This window comes from Cynocephalus volans, chromosome 1 (assembly GCF_027409185.1).
Source record: "Cynocephalus volans isolate mCynVol1 chromosome 1, mCynVol1.pri, whole genome shotgun sequence".
Taxonomy (NCBI): Eukaryota; Metazoa; Chordata; class Mammalia; order Dermoptera; family Cynocephalidae; genus Cynocephalus; species Cynocephalus volans.
The window spans coordinates 143,209,667-143,229,541 of NC_084460.1; the positions used below are offsets into that span (position 1 = coordinate 143,209,667).

Consider the following 19,875-nt stretch of genomic DNA (forward strand, 5'->3'; position numbering starts at 1 on the left):
GGTATTATGATTATGCCAGACAGTGTCTTTACTCTTAAGAAACTCATGAGGAAGTATTTAGGGGTGAAGTGTAGGACTGTATAACTAACTTGAAAATAGAGAAAACAAAATGTTTATATAAGTATAAAGCAAATAGGGCAAAATGTTTATGATTAAATAGGAGAAGGATAAATAGCTGTACATTGTACTATTTTAAAACTTTGTAAAAGTTTGTTAAACTTTCATAATAAAAAGTTGGGGGGAAATACATAGTAATTATGAGTTTTCTGCAGCTTAACAGAGTTTTCTGCAGCTTAATCAGGACCTGGCTTTGTAGCAGGAAGATTATTAATAACCTTTTAATTTCTGCTATGCTTATTAACCCATTGAGGTTTCTGAGTCAATTTTGGCCAATTACAATGTTTAAAAAAGTCATGCATTTCATCTAGCTTTCCGAGTTTATTGGCATAAGGTTGTATCTAACAGTGGTCCTAAATCTGGCTGGACATGTTACTTGAAGTGGCAGGTGGAGATGCCCAATAGGCAGTTGGACATAAGCCTCAAGCTCAGAAGATGTCTGTCTGAGATTGATTTAGGAGTCATCGAGAGTTTAACTAAGAGGAAGTGCTGAATGTGGATGAGAACACACAGGCAGACTGTGAAAGGCGCATGCATAAGAGGGGCCTGGGAAGGAGCCATCTGAGAAGTAGAACCAGGAGAAGGCCACAAGACCAACAGCGTGTGGCTGCTATGCCCTTAATTGCATGCAGGAAAGCCCCTGACTTGGACACTAGGGGGTGTTTCTAGAGAAGGGAAAAGTAAATGAAAGTGAAAGCTGCATTTTTAAAACTTTTCTTTAGATCTTTCTGAGCATAATGGAAAAGCTAGGCACTGGGTTGTAGTTCTAGCTCTGCCACTGATTTAATGTTAATACTTAGGGCAAGTTACCTCACCCTCAGAACCTTTTCATCACACGTACATAAAGGGATTTAGAGGCAAGGGAAGGACTGAATTTGGGCAGCCCTCATTGCAACCACTCCACTCCCTGCCCCTTCAACTGTAGCAGCTCTGCCTTTGTTTCTGTGGTCCCTTTCATCTGACATTTGAAAAGAGGCCAAAAAATACAACTATTAGACCAAATACATCTTTAAAGCCCGACTAAAAATCTGGTGTTCCTTTTCGGTGTCTATTCCCATTACTACCCAAGTATCACAGCTTTAATGACCATTTCCAGTCTGACACTAGTCAGATTTCTAATTTTGCTCCAAAGGAACTATTCTAACATCACCAGCTGCCTGTGACCATCTCTATTTACAAGTCTTGACATCAGTTCAAACTCGGCTAACTGTAACTAAACGTATCATGATACTCCAAAAGAGTTTCTCCTCCCAGCTGTTTTATTCATAGACACCACCATTTATGCCCAGTTTTCCAATTCTCTCTGTTCTCCAAGAAATCTAAGTCACTTGTGTCTATCAAGTCTTTCATCCCCCACCTCTGGTTAGAAACAGGGTCCTCTTACTCATGAAATGTCCCTGCTACCTCCTTTCAGTTCCCACCACCACCCACAGCTGCTTCCTCACCTTGGGAAAGCTGCTGCAAGCACTTCATAACTGATCTCCTTTCTGTCAGCATTCTTCCAATTGCTCCTTAGTATTAGAGAAGTTAGCCTGGGGGAACATCGGTTCATGTTGGGTGGGTGAGGTGAACATGCAAATGACTAAGTGCAGTCAGAGGTAAGGGGCTGAAAATCAGGAGAAAGAATTAGAGTCATTTGCCCAGATTAAGACTAGAGACTCAGGGCCGGCCTGTGGCTCACTCGGGAGAGTGTGGTGCTGATAACACCAAGTCAAGGGTTAAGATCCCCTTACCGGTCATCTTTTTAAAAAAAAAAAAAAGACTAGAGACTCAGAGAGTGGATAAAATCCTAGGAGAGAGTACGATACAGAAAGCAGAGGATCAAACTTGGAAATTATCATATTGGGTTAGAGCTTCATATAGGGAGGAGTCCAAGTGTGTGTTTGCATGTAAACATACACACGTAGATGGATACAATTGTTTTTAAATTTCTGATGCAGTTGTTTAGAAATCAGAAGACCTGAGTTCAAAATCGCTGATAGCCCATGTGACTTGGGGCAAGTCATTTAATATAGGGAGAGCAACTTAATATACCCATGTACTTATACAGGTACCTATAAAGCTGGAAACGAGAAGAGAAAAAAAGCGAGTAGTTAACACAAGGCCACTATCACTGGCCTACTATTTCCAGGCCAGCATAAAGAGATGGCATAGTACAGCAGTTATGAACATGAATTCTGGAATTAGATTGTCTGGGTTTAAATCCTGCCTCTACCACTTACTAGCTTTAAGATCTTAGAAGTCACTTATCTACTTTCCACCTTTACTGTCCATCCATAAAATGGAAATGATAACACACACATCATAGGGTTTTGAGGACTATAAAACAACATAAGTGCTTAAAAAGTACTTGGCACAAAATATCAGCTCGATAAATATCCATTAGAAGTCAAATATCCATTATGCAAAAATTTATTGATTTTTAAATATTGCCACTTAGTTCAAATTTCAGAAATCTTGTGGAACACGCAAAATGTCACATTCAGCGTTAAGCACCCAGTTTGCAACCCTTTGCTATTCTTGTTTTCATTTGTTCAGTGTAAAGGATGACGGCCACTACATGTCAGCCACTGCCATAGGCACTGTGGTAAAGTGATAGATACCTCACACATAAAATTAGCTTAAATTTCTTTACTGCTCTGCCTCTTCACAAATGAGTTGAAAGGATCAAATATGAAATGTGAAAATGCTAAAAAAAAATAAATGTTGGATTTTGAAAATAGAATTTATTGAATTTGCTTATGACTATTAAAATATTTTCACTTATATGTAGTAAAACTGACCTTTTTGGTGTGCAGTTCTATGAGTTTTAACACAATATAGATTTATGTAATGTTCTAGCACCCAAAAAATCCCCTTGTTCAACTCCTTCATAATCAAACTCTCCCTTCAGCCCTAATCCCTGATCAGTTGTCCTTATAATTTTGCCTTTTCCAGAATGTCAAATAGTGAAATTATGTAGTACGTATTTTAAAAGTTACTTCTTTCATGTTGCATTCTACCACTAAGATTCATCCATGTTGTTGCATGTATCAATAGTTCATTTCTTTTTATTGCTAAGCAGTATTCTACTGGATGAATGTGCCAGGCTATCCATTACCTTTTGAAGGACATTTGGGTTATCTCTAGCTTTTGGAAATTTATGTGGAGCTGCTACAAACATTCATGTCCAGGTTTTTGTGTGAACATAAGTTTTCATTTCTCTAGGGTGAAGAACTAAGAGAGGGATTGCTGGGTTGTATGGTAGATGCATGAGGGTGCTTCAAAAAGTACAAATTTTCATGGGAAGATACATACTACTTTTTTTTTTTTAATGGAGGCTAGCCAGTATGGGGATCCAAACCCATGACCTTAGTGTTATAAGGCTGTGCTCTAACCACCTGAGCTAACCAGCCAGCCTGTACTACCTCTTAATTCTACTTTTCCACGAACTTTTTCAAGTACCCTCATATGTTTAACTTTATACAAAACTGCCAAACTTGTCTACAGTGGTTGTACCATTTTCTATTCCCACCAACAATGTAGAAATGTGCTAGTTGCTCCATATCCTCACTAGCACTTGGTATTGTCAGCTTTTTTAAATTTTAGATACTCCCATAGGTGTGTAGTGTTATCTCATTGTGGTTTTGATTTGCATTTCCCTAATAGCTAATGATGTTGAGCATCTTTTTATGTACTTATCTGCCACTCATATATATTTTTTTGGAAAAATGATTCAAGTCTTTTGTCCATTTTTTGTTTTCTTATTGCTGTATTATATGTATATATAAAGTCATTATATATCCTAAACATGAATATTTTGTTGCATGTATTATGCAAGTATTTTTTCACAGTATGTAACTTGTTCTTCCATTCTATTAACACTTATGCAAAGCAAAATTTTGATAGATTTCAAAAATTTTAAAATCTAGATGAACAGAAATATGAACCTAATACATACTAACCTAATATCTGAACACTTAAATTCTACTAAAAGAATAGCCTTAAATCACAGATTTACAAATGAAGGAAAAAGGCATCTTTAAGAGCAAAGTTTTGAGCAAACTGTACTGGTTTATTTACAATTGTAATTTATAAACAGTAACACAAACATCTTTACACTAATATGAAAAAGTCCATGGCTGAAATGGGTAAAATATGAGACTTCAGGATATTTCTAAAGGAGGTGCCAAGAAAAGGGAAAAAATGCAATACAACAGTTTGAGGGGAGAGTTATAAATATCAAGTATTGCACCAGGTACCATTTCATGCAAATGTCTCCAACACTCAAACTGTTTTTATTAGACGTTAGAATAAAGTTTCTTGAATTACTCATATGTTGCCTTTTATCCCCTTGATTTCCATTAAGTAAATTAAAATAACTGGCTGTTAACAGGGTACATATGAATATTTCTCCATCAACCCCTTAAAGATAATCCATTATATTTTAGGACATGACAGATTGTAAGTAAGTATTTGCTATTCCCAAATACACTGTATGAAAAATCATTCCATAGCCCCAAATGTGTCTAATATGAACCACAATAAATTAAATTGAGAAAGCTGCAAAATAAAGCAGATCACTTTTCAGTTTTGTCACATTAACAAAATAAAAAGTTTCAAAACACTAGAACTTTAATGAGAAGATAAAACCAAAAGAAAAGAAAGAAATTTCAGAAAGTGATGATAAAAACAATTGTAATTTATACAGCTCTCTGATTATCTGGCTTTTATTAAAGTGGATATTTAGTGTGATCAGAGACCATAATCTCAATGAGGATAACTCAATGTGTGCGCAACACTTGTTCTGAGATATCCTAAATCAAATAATCCACTTGTAATAAAGACCAATGATATTTTTACAAATACAATTCTGTCCCCAAAATGCTAATTTTAATCTTAACACGACTACCTACTTATTGTAATGCTTTTAATTGCTCCTTAGAAACTGTTACGATGAAGTTTAGTATCTCTGAAGCACTTAGCGTCCAAATAATTAGCTAATGAAGCAAAGGTGATTTAGAAACTGATGTTTCAACATTTCACTAGCTGGATTGTATTTTGAGTTGGCTGGAATCTTCATCCATCTCATTAAAAATATTTCACTCTTTTTAAGAAGAACAGAAACAGTGAGCTGATTATTAACCTATGTTTTCAGTTTGTGATATTGCTCAGTGGGTAAAACTAAATGCAGCAATTAAGGAAATCTCTTCAACTAATTCTATTTCTAATTTTCAGTGAAGACATTGCAAATATATATGTGTACAGTTGTTTTTAAACCTGAAAATAATTCATGTCCCCTTAAAACAGTTCTTCAAAATAGAACTGCATTCTGTACCCTAAGTCCACCACAGCACAGGGTCAGTTACTTTAAAGTCATTTAATAACTGACCTTCATTAGAAATCATTTTATAAAACCAAAAATGCAAAAGAAAAATTTTAAAGAAAGGTTAACTGTCCAGAGATTGATTATAATAATTTACACTTTCTTAGACTTGCTATTTAAGCACCCCTGTGAGCAAATGAAGGGTTTCCGGTTAGTATTCACTCAGGAAATATATGTCCTTGTTTCTCTTGGTTGCCTTAATTTCTTTTTAAATAATTTTCTTTTATATTAACTTTCCAAAGCATCCAAAACTTTCATGATCTGTTGTTTTATGGCTTTGGTTGCATCCCCTGCATTTGGAATCAAATACCTATGGAAAAAAATATATACATATATTAATATAGTGCTTTCCTTTGAAGACTCACCTGAGATGTCACCTCCAATGGGAAGCTTTCCCTGATCCACAAAGCCAGCAGAGATGCCCTCCTATATATTCCCCATAACTTATTTCAACATATACTCAAAAGCTTATTTTGAAAGAAAGAAAATCTAAATGTAAACGCAGTGTGATTTTCCATATAGCATAGAGCTAAAATTCTTTGAGCCATTATTAATTATACATTATACCTGGATAATAAAACACAAGATAAAAAATGTAATATTCTGCTGCCCAGTATATATATAATTTAATCAGCTACGAAGTCCCAATTTGATGGTATCTAATTCCAAAGACAATGACAACCTTCAATACTTAATAGTGTGACCTTGAGCAAGTAATTTAAGTTCACTAAAATAGATTCCTATATATAAAATAGTTATAGTTATCCCAATTTTACAGAGGTTATGTACATTAAATAATGTTACAGGATCTGAAATATTAAAAAAGACAAAATGCATGGCAATTATTACAAAATATCAACACCATAGATTAAATATCCATTTTCTTTCCAGGAGCATAAAAATACAATTTTTTAAAAAACATTTTCTGTAAAACCTAACAAAAAATTCCACCGTGTAAATCATCTTAAGTGTTATATGTGCAAGGCAGTAGACAGAACGTAAGTATCTAAGAACAAGGGATGGGGACAGAGAATCTGGCTAATTTATCTTCAACTTTATGACAATCTTTGAAAACTTTGGATTAAAAATAAAGTCCTGATCTATATATAATAAACTTTAATTTGTATAGCAAAATTTATGGAAAAACCTTTAAAACATAATTCTCAACTACTATCACATGAGAGAGTCGTAATTCAAATGTCCTTTGGTTAGGATTAATTTATAAGACGATATTAAAATATGTGTAACCTCTGACCCACTCAATCTATATGTTCAAATTTATCCTGGGAAGACTAACTGGACAAGTGTGTAAATATGGATTTTTAAAAGGGCTCATTAAAAGAATGTTAACAGTGAAACTCTGGAAACAATCTAAATGCCAATAGGGAATTGGTTAAATCAATCTCCTGAGAATATCCAGGTAACAGACTATCTACCATTAAAAAGTTAAGAACTTATATTTATTAAAATGTAAATATATTCACACTATACTAATAAGTTTTAAAAAAAATCAAGATACAAAAAAAATGCATGTATCTCATTTATCTAGATTTTAATATATGTATATATATGCACAGAAAGATATCTGAAAAGATATTCACCAAAGTGTTAACAGGATGGGATTTAGGTGACATATTCTTTTTTTTTTTTTTTTCATTATTTGAATATTTTCATATTATAAATATATTTATTATTACATAAAACAATAAAGCAATTTTTATTTTTTAAAAAGTAGGTATTATTTTCTTTTAGTGTTACATATAACAGTATATATTCCTAAAGTTTGCCACCTGTCAGTACAAGGTGAAAGAAGTTAATTTTCCCTTCCAATTGAAGTTGATTATTTAAAAGTGCTCAAACATTACCTTGAGCTTACTATTTATCCAAGCACTCTTGTAAATAAATTAGTGTAATCCCAAATCTCATGAGAAGAACAACCTGAACTGATGCAAAGTGGAATAAACCACAGATTAGGAGTCAAGAGGGCTATACTTGCTTTTATCACAAGCGAGGTGTCAAGATCTGGGAAGTCATTCAACCCCTCTAGGCTTCACATTTTTATCTCTATAAATTAGAAGAGGTTGTACCAGATTGTAAATCAATTTCACCCCTCGGCACACTGCTTATTCGCTGCTAATTTGTCAAAACAAGAATTTTTTGATGAAGGAAAACAAAAACATTGACTTACATTCTGAGACAAGTTTCTTATTTCATTGCAAACCAGCATTTAGGGCAGCACTGGTATAGATTATTCTTAAGGACCCTTAGGTCAGAAAGTTTATAAACTTAGCTATGACACTTACTGAAGTCATGTACTAAACAGCTAAACGACATATAACTAAGGATTGGGAAGAAAAAGACAGCCAGGAATACTAATGAAACGGTTCAAGTATCCTATTCCACCATCCAGTCTCCAAACTAGAGAAACTATGTTTAATAACGAACTGCAGTAATTCAGATGTCATCTTCAGAAAAATCTTACCTTTCGATTGCCAAGATTTCTATTCCTGAAGCACTGCTGTTTCCATACTTGAAGGTAATTAACTCAGGATGTTTTTTTTTGGACGTGATTTTAACTACAGAATTTAGTGCTTGTCGAGACTGTATATAAGCCAATCCTTTCCGTGAAAGAATCTCCCTTAAACAGTACATATGTGTTGCAGTAATCAACAGATGACTTGAGAGAAAAAAGAGCATAAAAAAAAAAAAACTTAAATAAATGTAATTCAAAAACAGGTGTTGCTTCAACAGCCCCAATTATAAAAAGTGTTCAACTCTAAATGAAATTACTTTGGAGTTAAAAAATTTAAACAAAGGATGATCTATTCACAAATAACCTACATAATAAAAACTTTTAATTTTCCTTTCATTGTATGCAAAATTAATGTTTTATTAAAAGGTAATCCTGTAACTAAGATAAAAGATATAATATTCTACAATAAAAAGCACAATTCAATATAGAAACCTTTAAAATAATAGACTTTTTACTGTGATGGAATATACTACCTTTCAGACTTTTAAAAGTATTATCTATACTCATAAGCTGTTCTTGTTCAACACACATAGCCTATATCTAGTATCAAAGATCAGAATGCAATAGTTGGGCTTTCTTACATATTTTATAATATTCTGTAACTGAACCCTAAAGGCAAAATAAACACAGAATTATTAACACCTCCTTTGTATCACAGCTCACCTTTAATACATTGATAATACTCTTACATTTTTATGTTACACAATAAGACAAATATCACACAAGTCAAGAATATGGAACATTCTGCAGGACAGTTGGCCTGGACTCAAAGGATTCATTTATCATGAAGAAAAATGGGAAGCAAGGGGGATTGGGCAAGTACTGTTGTACACTGGGTGAGACTGAAGAAAAATAACAAATGCAATGTGTGAACCATTATTGGATCCTGAACCAGGATGAAAAAAACAGACTATAAAAGATACTTCAGTGACACTCTGAAAATTTTGAGTTTAGTCTGTATGTTGGATGATGTTAATTAAAAAAAAATTATTAGGTGGGTTAATGGCATCAGAGTTGTGTAGGAGAATGTTCATATTCTTGGAAGATTTATGCTGAAGCGTTTAGGGATGATGGGTCACACCTGTAAGATTCTCTTGAATGGTTTGACAAAAGGGAAGTATATGTGTAAGTGTGTGTATACATACATAGCCAGATGAGATGGTGTAAAAAGATGGTGACAGCTGGTGAATTTAGGAAAGGATTAAAATGGTGTACAATGTACTATTTCTTCAATATTTTTGTTTAAAGTTTTTCAAAATAAAAATTTCATAAGAAATATTTTCAAATTGAGACATAATAATACAAGTGTGTCAAAAGAAAATTTTATCTTATTGTACTTGGATAAATAAAAGTTCTTCTGCAGTTCAATATTATTTTATTAACTTCTCCAAATTCAATTTTACTTCTAAAGAAGACATTTTTAAAAGTACCTAGGAAACATGTGTCCACTTTCTTTCACTTCTTTACAAGGAAAATGATGCTTGACATCTGGCTTGTTTATCCAAGTCTGAATGTTTACAACCTCTTTTCTATCATCATCTGACATTGAAGAACTGTCAATTTCATCTGTAAAAAATTGAAAGTGTTAAAAGTGGATATTACCAACTTTTTAAACGATACATTTCTTAATAGCCTGAAAAAATTTCAGTAGTATTTTGAACATAGGAGTTAAAAAAAAAAAAAAAAAATTCTAATCCTAATCTACTTCCTAATGCCACTAATACTAATACAGAAATATTATGAAATATCACTTTATATGGTAAGAAAATTAGGTGAAAATATTAAAAAACACACTTTTAAAGATTAAATTATTTGGAAAATTTCAACTTTTTTGATATAGATAACATATGATCTGACTAGTTGGTAGAGAGATGGCAAATTTGTCTAACAATAATCACCTATCTTGAGGATAAAGATGGCAGAGTTATTTTTCTCTTGCCGGTTTCTGATTTTAAGAAAAATAAGTATAAAATTAATCCTGGGATAAATAAGTAAAAACCTATTCAGTTTTTTTTTTTTTTTTCGTGAAAGAAATATAAAGCATTCTAATTATTTGGTTTTTCTAATTTAAAAAAAGGGAATTACAGTCTCTAGGGTTAGTAATTATAAATGTTCTTCCCTTTGCCTTTTAATAAATACTTCAAAATATAAAGAGACACAATGAAAAAGGAAATTCCATGTATCTACATTCCAGCTTAAATAAAACTGAAGCCCTCATGTATCTCTCTCCAAGCACATTCCCTTCCATCCTCACCAAGAAGTATTTACTACCTGAATTTGGTGTTATCAGCCATCCACGTCTTTCCTTTAACCATATATGATATTTCTAAATAATATAAGTAGTGTTTTGCAGTTTAAATAAAATGTATACAGAAAGTAGACTATTCAATTGCATTCTTCTGCAACCCTTATGAAATCTATGCATGTTGATATACATAGTTCTAGTTTTCTCAATTTCATTACTGTCCAATTTTCCATGGAGTAAATATGTGTGTGTATAGACATGATAAGTGTAAATATACCACAATTTATTCATCCATTCACCTCTCCCTTTTGTTAACACAAGAAGTTGAAATGTTAAGGGAGAGACAGAGACTGATAGATAACAGGAAGATGGCAAGAGAGAGGGAAAAAAAGAACAAGAAGCTATTAGAAATAGCACATTTACCTCAATTCAAGTTTTCTGGAAAATGATTTTGTAATATCTACTAAAACATCAACTGTGATTCCCTCTAATCATGCAATCTTACTGCTAAGAATTTACCTTCTGGATATATTTTCAAAAATTCACCTAGATATATGTATAAAAATATCCACTGCCATTTGAAACAAATAATTGGAAAACCACCAGTATCAACTGGAAGAAGACTGGTTAAATAAATGATGGTATGTTCGTGTGACAGAAAGAGAATGAAGAGCTATATGGGTGAAAATGGAAAATATGAAATATGTATTTACTAGTAGAAAAAGCAAGGTAAGATTTAGGAGTCTTTTTCTTATTTTGTGCATTTATATACTTTTTTTTTATAACCCTATACGCAAGTTAATCAATATTAATTATGATTACTTAATCAAGATAATCTGGAAAGTGGAATTATAAACCAAATAAATTTTTAAAATATAAAGACAACGACAACAAAATATAGAAACAAATTTCCCTGACACAATATCCCCATCTTGTGGCCCTTCAGAATATTGCCTCCAGTTTCAAAGGGCTTTGAAAAGATGTCTCAATTTTGAAGTTCTCTGAACTTCAGTCCCACAACTCTTAAATCTCCTAGGTGGATGATCAAAGGAATTTAAATACTATCCCATGGATTTAAATACTGTTTCTACACTGATAACCTACAAATTATCATCAGGTAAGACCTCAGCTGAAGACTTCTATAATGAACTGCCTCTGCTTGGATTTTTATTTTTTTTTGTTTTATCAGTATACAATGTAGTTGATTTTCATGTCCCTTTACCAAATCCTCCCTCCCGCCCATCAACGTCATATCTGTTTGCTTGTCTTAACAAGTTCAAGGAATTGTGATTGTTGTGTCTTCTTTCCCGCCCCCACCCCCATTTGTTTGTGTATTTATTTATTTTTAGTTCCCACAAATAAGTGAGAACATGTGGTATTTCTCTTTCTGTGCCTGACTTATTTCACTTTATATTTTTTTCTAAGTCCATCCATGTTGCTGCAAATGTATTTTATTCTTTTTTATAGCAGAGTAGTATTCCATTGTGTAGATATACCACATTTTCCGTATCCATTCATCTGATGATGGACATTTGGCTGCTTGGATTTTTAATAAGAACAAATTAAGATGTCTGAAACCAAACTCTTAATAGAAAGCCACAGACTCTCCAATTCTCTCTACGGAATCTTTTTTTTTTTTTTAAGCAGTTGTTTGGCACGTTCCAGAATAACCTCTATAATTACTCCTGGTGACTGAGGAAAGCAATCTGTTTATAGGAGCATTACTATACCCGTGTCATACTCTTCTTCATCCCCAATGCTGAAAACAGGCTTTACGCCACGGTAAGGCTTGCCCACTCTGTCACTGCTGCTCACGTGCCTATAATCAAAGAATTTTAGGGGTGAAATCATCACTTCAGAAGTTATCAAAGATTTTCACCAAGAATCATTTGAATATTCAAACAAAATGTAATGCTCTTTGCCCCTCACATACCACCTATAGTTTTAGGATAGCTAAGTTATTGAAAAAAGATAAAGAAATTGGTAGTTGAAGTTACAAGTTAGTAAATTACAAGTTAGGCAGGGGACCTGATATGCTGTATGCTTTCAAATCTGTAAAAATTAAATTTTAAACAATTTCAATACTCATATTAAAACCAATGTTTAGATTCTGTTTGGCCTTAGGGAAGTTACTTAACCTTTCTGTGCCTCTGTTTCTTCATCTGTAAAATGGTGATAACAGTATCTACCCCTTAAGGTTACTATGAGAATTAAATCAGTTAATTTTTTTGTAAGGATCTTAGAACAATGCCTGGGAGCAAGTGCTTCACAGGAGAGTACTTCAAAATGTTCATGGAAAGACTCATATCTTTTACTTCTATTTTTCCACAAGCTTTTTGAAAATAGGTTATGGAACCAGATACCAAATTCCAATAGCAGTACTTTTAAGGCATCTCATATAGGTACAAATGTCTTAAGGTTTTTACTCCCATTTTTTATTACCATTAGTTTTAATAGAAACTAAGATTCTACTTCTGTTGTGTAAATATAAATAAACCATGAAAATAAATCTGCCTTTCTTTTTCAAATGGTAGAAGCATAAATGACACATAAACTAAATTTGACCAGTTCTACAGGATGTGTGACCTCTCTTTTTAAAATAAAAACTAATACCTGATTACTTTTCAGGTAATCCCAAATAAACCAAGAGGCAAAATTTAAATATTTCAACAAAATATTACATGTGTCTGGGGGAAAAGCATTGTTTTATTTGTAGGATAAGATTCAGCTGAGATTATCTACTACAAAGGAGGACTCTATAGCTTTCTTTCCTCTTTGTCATATATGAAGACACTTAGAACCTATTCTTTTCAAGAGAGATTCCAATGTTGAAAAAAAATCGTTACATGTCTTTACTTAGTTTTAGAATTCAATTTTCCCACAAGATAAAGATCAAATCTATATTTTAATAATTTTTAATATATATCATCAATAAAAATCTTATTGTAACCTAATTTTGTTGAAATATGCTTAAATCTTTACTTCTTTCACAACATTTCTCAATAAAAAAACCAATGAGAGTTTAGTGTGTAACAGATACTCTTTGGAAATTACAAGTTAGGTTGGTTAATCGATACACAGCTTAAAGTTTAAATTAAAAGTTATAAAATCACTTGATTTTATGTTAAAACATATCTATAAAATTATCCTGTAAATTACCAAATTATGCTCATTAGAGAAAGACAGAAAATGAAAGAAAGAATTCAAATACTTGTGAAATTCAGACTCAGCTTTCTTACAAAAGGCAAGGACAAATGTCTTACAAAAGGCAAAGACAAATTATCTAAAAATGCTTTATTGCCACCTAGATTATAAAATTCAATGAGATTAAATTATAGGTTCTCTCCTGATATTAAAGCATAATTAAACTGCTATAACATAGAAAATAACAAAGGTAGTACTTACAGTAAATGCTTGAACTATTAAGCAAGTATAAGTAAAGAGACATTCCTAAAACACAAGTTATTCCTTACTGATCTAGCTTTATAATACAGTGCAAGGTTTTTATGAATAAGAATGCTAAAGATTATTGAGATATTTCATAAAAAGACTGGCTAAAAATTAATGAAATTCAATGACTGAACAATTCTTAAAAAGCAGTGTCTATATGGCTTTTGCCAAAGTGATAAAAGAAACATCTACAAAACAGTTTGACCAGGACTTAATTTACTGAGCTCAGAAAGAAAACCAGTTCATTCTAACTTTTCATTAAATTCTATTTTCAAAATAAATTTATCTGTTTACGGACCACAGAAGATAATTTAAGTTAAAAAAAATCAAGAAATTGGAATAAAACTTGGCAGTTAAATTAGACTGATTCAATGGTCCTGTAACAGGAGAAAATAGATGATTCACAAATAAATAGATTATGCTTTTAAAAGAAGCAATCTCCGTTAAAATATTCTTAGGTAAAATTATAGGAAGTCCTGTAGTTGGCACTGTGTAGGAACAATCACAATAAATAACTTACTCTTACCTGAAAAGAGTAAGTTATTACAGAGTAACAATTGTTTTTAAAAATACAGTTTCTAATCACTGAAAATACTGAAATGAGCTAAGAAAAAATCAACTCCATTATTCCAAAGCTTAACTTTCATGCAAAGTATGACTAGTTTTTTAAATTTCACAGGTATTGCTACAATTGATATTCTGATTTAAATTTCAGACATTCTGTTAGTATAAAAACTGTAAAGCCATATAGAATTATTAAGTTAGTAAAGTTCTTTTGCTCTTCCTAATTGATGATCCAGTAGATTTTTAAACCTTAAACTTATGAAATCTTTATCTTTTAATGACAGTAAGATGGGGTATCTTATTGGGGGCTAAGAAATGATGGATTATATATTAAAATGTCCACCATGACCTAATTTCTTTTAAGGAAAACCAAAGGTAGAACCTCAGAACTGTGGTTCTTTGGAATAGTTTTATATATGTTAACTCGCCAACTTAAGCACCTCTATCTTATTAAGAAAAATCTAAAAATATTATAAAATTACATAATGTACATTAACAAAAATTTAGAACCATGAACTGTCCCTGCTTTTAGGTGCTGTAATTTTCTCTCCTGTTAGAGCAGGAGATTTGAGAATATGATCTTCAAAACTAACACCCTGCCAACTCTTGACTACATGCATACTTTGTTTCACCTTCCCCTGTCTCACAATAAAAACTGCAGGTTTGATGAAATTCTTGGGTTTGAATGAAGTTGATTTTCATCTGAGGCATGGGAGATATAAAGAAGCATGCAAGGAAAAAAAATCTAAATGATAAAGCAAAAAACAAAAAGAAAAAAAGATCAATCAGCATGACACACTCCTAAAAGCAGAATGAGAAAAGTTCAGCATTTGAAATAGCTGATGAAATTTTAGCCAAGACAGCAGAAGGCCTACAGGTGGCATGAGGCATGCTAAAGGAAAAGTATGGTTCGATACAGCTGCTCTACTCATTGGCTTACCGCTCTGTACATGATCTGTCTGGCCAAGGGAGATTGAAAGACATTCTATAGCAAATCGAGGCAGAGGACAGAACAAAATGATTATTGAAAAAAGCAACAGCTTTAAAAAATATATATAGTATAATCAGTTTTCTAACCAAGAGTATACATTATAAAGAAAATGTTTCAATCATCCCAAATAAAAGAAAACTGAAGAAAAGTCAGTTTCAAATGATAGGACAATAAGGTTTTACAGTTATCACCAGTTCATTTTAAAACAAATGCATCTTAAAATAAAATTTCAAATGTCTATACTACAAAAGGTAGCAATCATAGGAATTAATACAAGTAAAAGGGTTAGTTAGGCTTTTGAGGGTAGACATAACTTTATTGAGCAAACATATCTTTCAGGCTTGATAAAACAGTTATCAGTTGACCATTTTAGATAAGATACATTTTTTTGTATTAGTGAAAATAACCTGTTATCTTCTTTGCTATTTACTAATAAACGGGAAAAAAGGTACTTTTGTAGGCATATGTACTATACATAATAAAGTGACAAACAGCAAATTCCTGACATTCAGTGCCTAAAGGCAACTATTTCAACTTTCCCGATATACTGCAAGTAAGCCATAATAGTGAAACCAAATAATGTAACACATTTCTAAGATCTAGCTTGGTTAGAAACAAATTCTATGTTGGAATTAAATGTAGCTTTGAGCTCTAGGAACAAGAAAGATCAATTAGACTAATACATGGAGAAAAAAATATATACTCACAGTCACAATAACAATGCTAACAGACATTCTTAAACTTGCTTAGCAATTGTTAGCCATGCCCCTCATTTGTAACTCACCAGAAAATGGGGTTCACTTATATTCTGTATACAAAATTGTAAAATCTCAACTCCTAAACTTGAGAAAGTGGGTGTCTGCCATAATTAGCACGAACAAATTTTCTGGGTTTTAAATTCCTGCAGCAGAGTAAGAAATTTCTGCTATGAGACTGCTGCATTTAGAAGATAATTCCCCATCCATTTGATATTTGAGAAGCAGCTACTACATGAAGGAGGCCTAAATGTTTTTTAACAAATGGCATGAAAAGGCAGATTCATTATTTGCATCTTTTTTTTTTTTTTTTTTTTAAAGATGACCGGTAAGGGGATCTCAACCCTTGACTTGGTGTTGTCAGCACCATGCTCAGCCTGTGAGCTAACCGGCCATCCCTATATAGGGATCTGAACCCGTGGCCTTGGTGTTATCAGCACCGCACTCTTCCGAGTGAGCCACAGGCTGGCCCTTATTTGCATCTTTCTGAGCAGTGGGAAAGGAGAGAGTAATCTTTATAGCCAAATTTTGCAGCAATAAAGCATATCCCTGCAATTATAATGAAAACTACAAAATCACCTAATAGAAAATGTACAGGAATACTTCAAAAAGTTCATGGAAAGATTCATACTATCTTTTAATTCTATTTTTCCACAAACTTTTTGATGTACCGTCGTACTTTATGATCCTTTTTCTAGAACACATTTAATTCAGCTAACATTCACTTACTGTAAGACACATTTTCTTAGTTTTGATTAGTCATCATAAACTCATTCTGCACAAGCAACTCACCGGTCCACAGGAGTTGATGTATTCTCAATAAAACTGATAACTTTTTCCCTGACATTAACAGATTTTGTCTTCAAAGCCACAGTCATTTTATTTACTAGTGATTTCATTCCTCTATCATTTGACCCATTAGAAGATTCACCCTGAAAATATAGAACATAAATGGATTAACTGCTTTCCAAATGATTAGCAGACACACTACATACAGCTAAAGGTTATCTACATGTTACAGACTGAATTGTACTCCCACCAAATTCATATGTTGAAGTCCTAATTCCCAACATACCTCAAAATGTGACTGTATTTGAAGACAGAGCTTTTATAGAGGTAATTAAGGTTAAATGAAATCATATGGGTGGGTCCTAATCCAATGTGACTGGTGTCTTTATAAGAGGGAAAGAAACAGAGAAAAGACTATGTGAGGATATGATGGGGAAGGTGGCCATCTGCAAGGCAAGAAAAGAAGCCTCATGATAAACCAAACTTGCCAATGCCTTAATCTCAAACTTTTAGCCTCCAGAACTGTAAAAAAATTAATTTCTGTGGTTTAAGCCACCCAGTCTATGGTAGTTTGTTATTGCAGCCCTAGCAAACTAATTCATTAGGTGAAACCATTTTAAGAATGGAAGGTCGAAATGAAATATTAGGATATCTTCACACATACATAGATGTGGAGTCTGAAATTACTTTCTTTGTTCAATAAGAAATACAGTTATAGACCTTTTTATAAAATTACATAATGTACACGAATTAACAAAAATTTTGAACCATGAACTCTGCCTATTTTTCAGTGCTGTAATTTTCTCTACCAGTCTTAACTCAGACGAGTCTACAAAAATAAGTGAAAGTATAATCAAACTCCCATTAATGCAGTTAAACTTGGAAACATTTATTCCTTGTAAATTTTTGCTTCTAAAAACATTCTCACTTAGGCCTTTAATCTCTGAAGAAAAATTATCCTGAGATACATAATGTAAAAGGTGTGAGTATAATTCTTAAATTGCTTAGTGGGATTGCTCACATATACCCTAGAGGGCAATTTGGTGACAGGTATTAAACATTTTAAAGTGGTTCTATCTTTTCCCCATTAATTCCTCTTCAAAGCTTATAGGAAGGAAACAATCAGAATGTGAATAAAGATTTAGGTAGTATTTGATAAAAAATTATACAGCCAGAAAAAAAAAAAAAACTTTAAAAAAAGGATTTTAAAACACTAGAAAATGCCCATGTTCAGTGAAGCAGCAGAAAATAAAACTATGTACACTATGGTTACTACTTTTAAAATAAAATACTAAAATACACATGTGCATTAAAAAAGATTTCATGAAAATATTTCAAAATATGAATAGCAATTATCTCTGGTAGAGTTAAAGGTGATTTTGTTTTCTTTATACTTTTATTTACATATAATGCTTCAAGGAACATGTGTTACTTTTGTTTTTTAGAGATATGTCATTAACAACACAAACCATGTATATTTCCACATCTCAACTCAAAACCAAATTAAACTGACTGTGGAAATTCTTTGGTACTTTTGAATAGAACACGTCTTTAAGATAGTTTCTACAATGGCCTCATCAGTGTTTTTCAAATCTGAAGATAAAAGCTTCAATGGAAAGACTATCCAATGCTGTGGATGAGAATATAAATTAGAATAATGTTTTCTGGAGGGCTATTTGATAACAATGCAGAATTCTAAGGATTTTGATAAGTAATCTTTTATCAAGTTATTCCACTTCTAGAACTAAAAAATCATGGAATAAAATATACCACTATAAAAATCAATTGTAGTAGTGTCTGTAATAGAAAAAGACTAAAGGCAATGTAAATACAACAAGGGGCTAACTGAATAAATTATAACACATACATTCAATGGAATACTATTTAGTTATTAAAAGTGAAAACAACAAACATTTGTTAAATAAAACGTGATTTCACTAAAAGAGCTCTAAGATACCTAGAGGATAAATTTAAAAACAAAATTCTCAGAGAAGACTTATCTGCTGATAACGTGACAAAAATCTGTTATGATTTGCATGGCTGAAGATAAACTTCAATTAATACATCTAGTGAGTTACAATTGTAATAACTACTACTAAATATTTGATGATAGGTCCTACACCTTACATGCACTTGCACATTTAATCCTTAAGTTATCCTTATGAGAAAGATTCTGTTACCATTATCTCTACTGCATAGGTGGAGAAACTATAGCTATTACTTGCTAAGAAAATGATTTAATGCCTAATTTAACTGAAATGGCACAAAAAAGTTATTACCAAGTATTTCCAAAGTAGAAGAAAAAAATGTTTTTATGCAGTACGGCACATCTCAATAACTAAAAATCAAATATAATAGGATTGGCAATTGGTTTCTTTCTTCCTCTGCCTGGCCCATTCTCAAATGTGGATAGAATGAAGTCCTAATTATGTAAGTTTGTGGTGGGGAGAGGTACAGACATAGTGGGTAAGAGGTGTGATCATGAGCCCCAGTATTTTCCTGGCCAAAACTAATTTGGAGATTCCTGAATCAGCTTGCTTAAGTCCCAGCTAGTCAGAGGACCCAGAGTAATCTCCATTGATATTTAAGCTGGAGCATAAAATTGTCACTAGGTGATAGCAAACTGCAACTGGACAGGGAGAAATTCAAATTTAACAGCTGAACCTTGAGAACTCCTGTTAGTTTAGCAGTGCAGGCTTGCTCCATCATTTCATTAACCTCAAAATAATACAACTCCTCACTGTATATGTTTGAAATATTTTGACTCCATTTCTGTTATAGTAGGGGTTTAGTAGCTAATTACCTTTTATGTGAATGTACCCAAATCTGGTGACATACTCTACACATACACTTACATCAACAGAAGAATTGATACTGCTTCTTGAGCCTGAGGTACTAGCAATCCAATGGCCATATCCATTTTCTGGTCCATCCACATTAATGTCTGCTAGGTGCTGCTGTAGTGCTTAAGATAAATAAGAAAAACAAAACAAAATACGTACAAGTACTGATACTCAACACTGTACCCCACAGATATGTATAATCAACTATGGTTGAATACATTTT

The 19,875-nt window shown here is 32.6% G+C and overlaps 1 protein-coding gene across 2 annotated transcripts in view; it reads right to left on the reverse strand.

Annotated features, from left to right (window-relative positions):
• Positions 1–4,172: 4,172 nt before the first annotated feature.
• The window catches only part of TBC1D23 (TBC1 domain family member 23), a 54,316-nt gene continuing 38,613 nt past the window's right edge, over positions 4,173–19,875 (reverse strand). For both annotated transcript variants that reach the window (XM_063094959.1, XM_063094965.1), the window contains 7 exons: positions 19,665–19,774; positions 16,813–16,952; positions 15,215–15,259; positions 11,991–12,079; positions 9,446–9,581; positions 7,965–8,159; positions 4,173–5,792 (listed from right to left, as the gene is read on the reverse strand). In XM_063094959.1, coding sequence (XP_062951029.1) covers positions 5,711–5,792; positions 7,965–8,159; positions 9,446–9,581; positions 11,991–12,079; positions 15,215–15,259; positions 16,813–16,952; positions 19,665–19,774 — 797 coding nt within the window. In that variant the 3' untranslated portion in view covers positions 4,173–5,710. The remainder of the gene's footprint in view (positions 5,793–7,964; positions 8,160–9,445; positions 9,582–11,990; positions 12,080–15,214; positions 15,260–16,812; positions 16,953–19,664; positions 19,775–19,875) is intronic.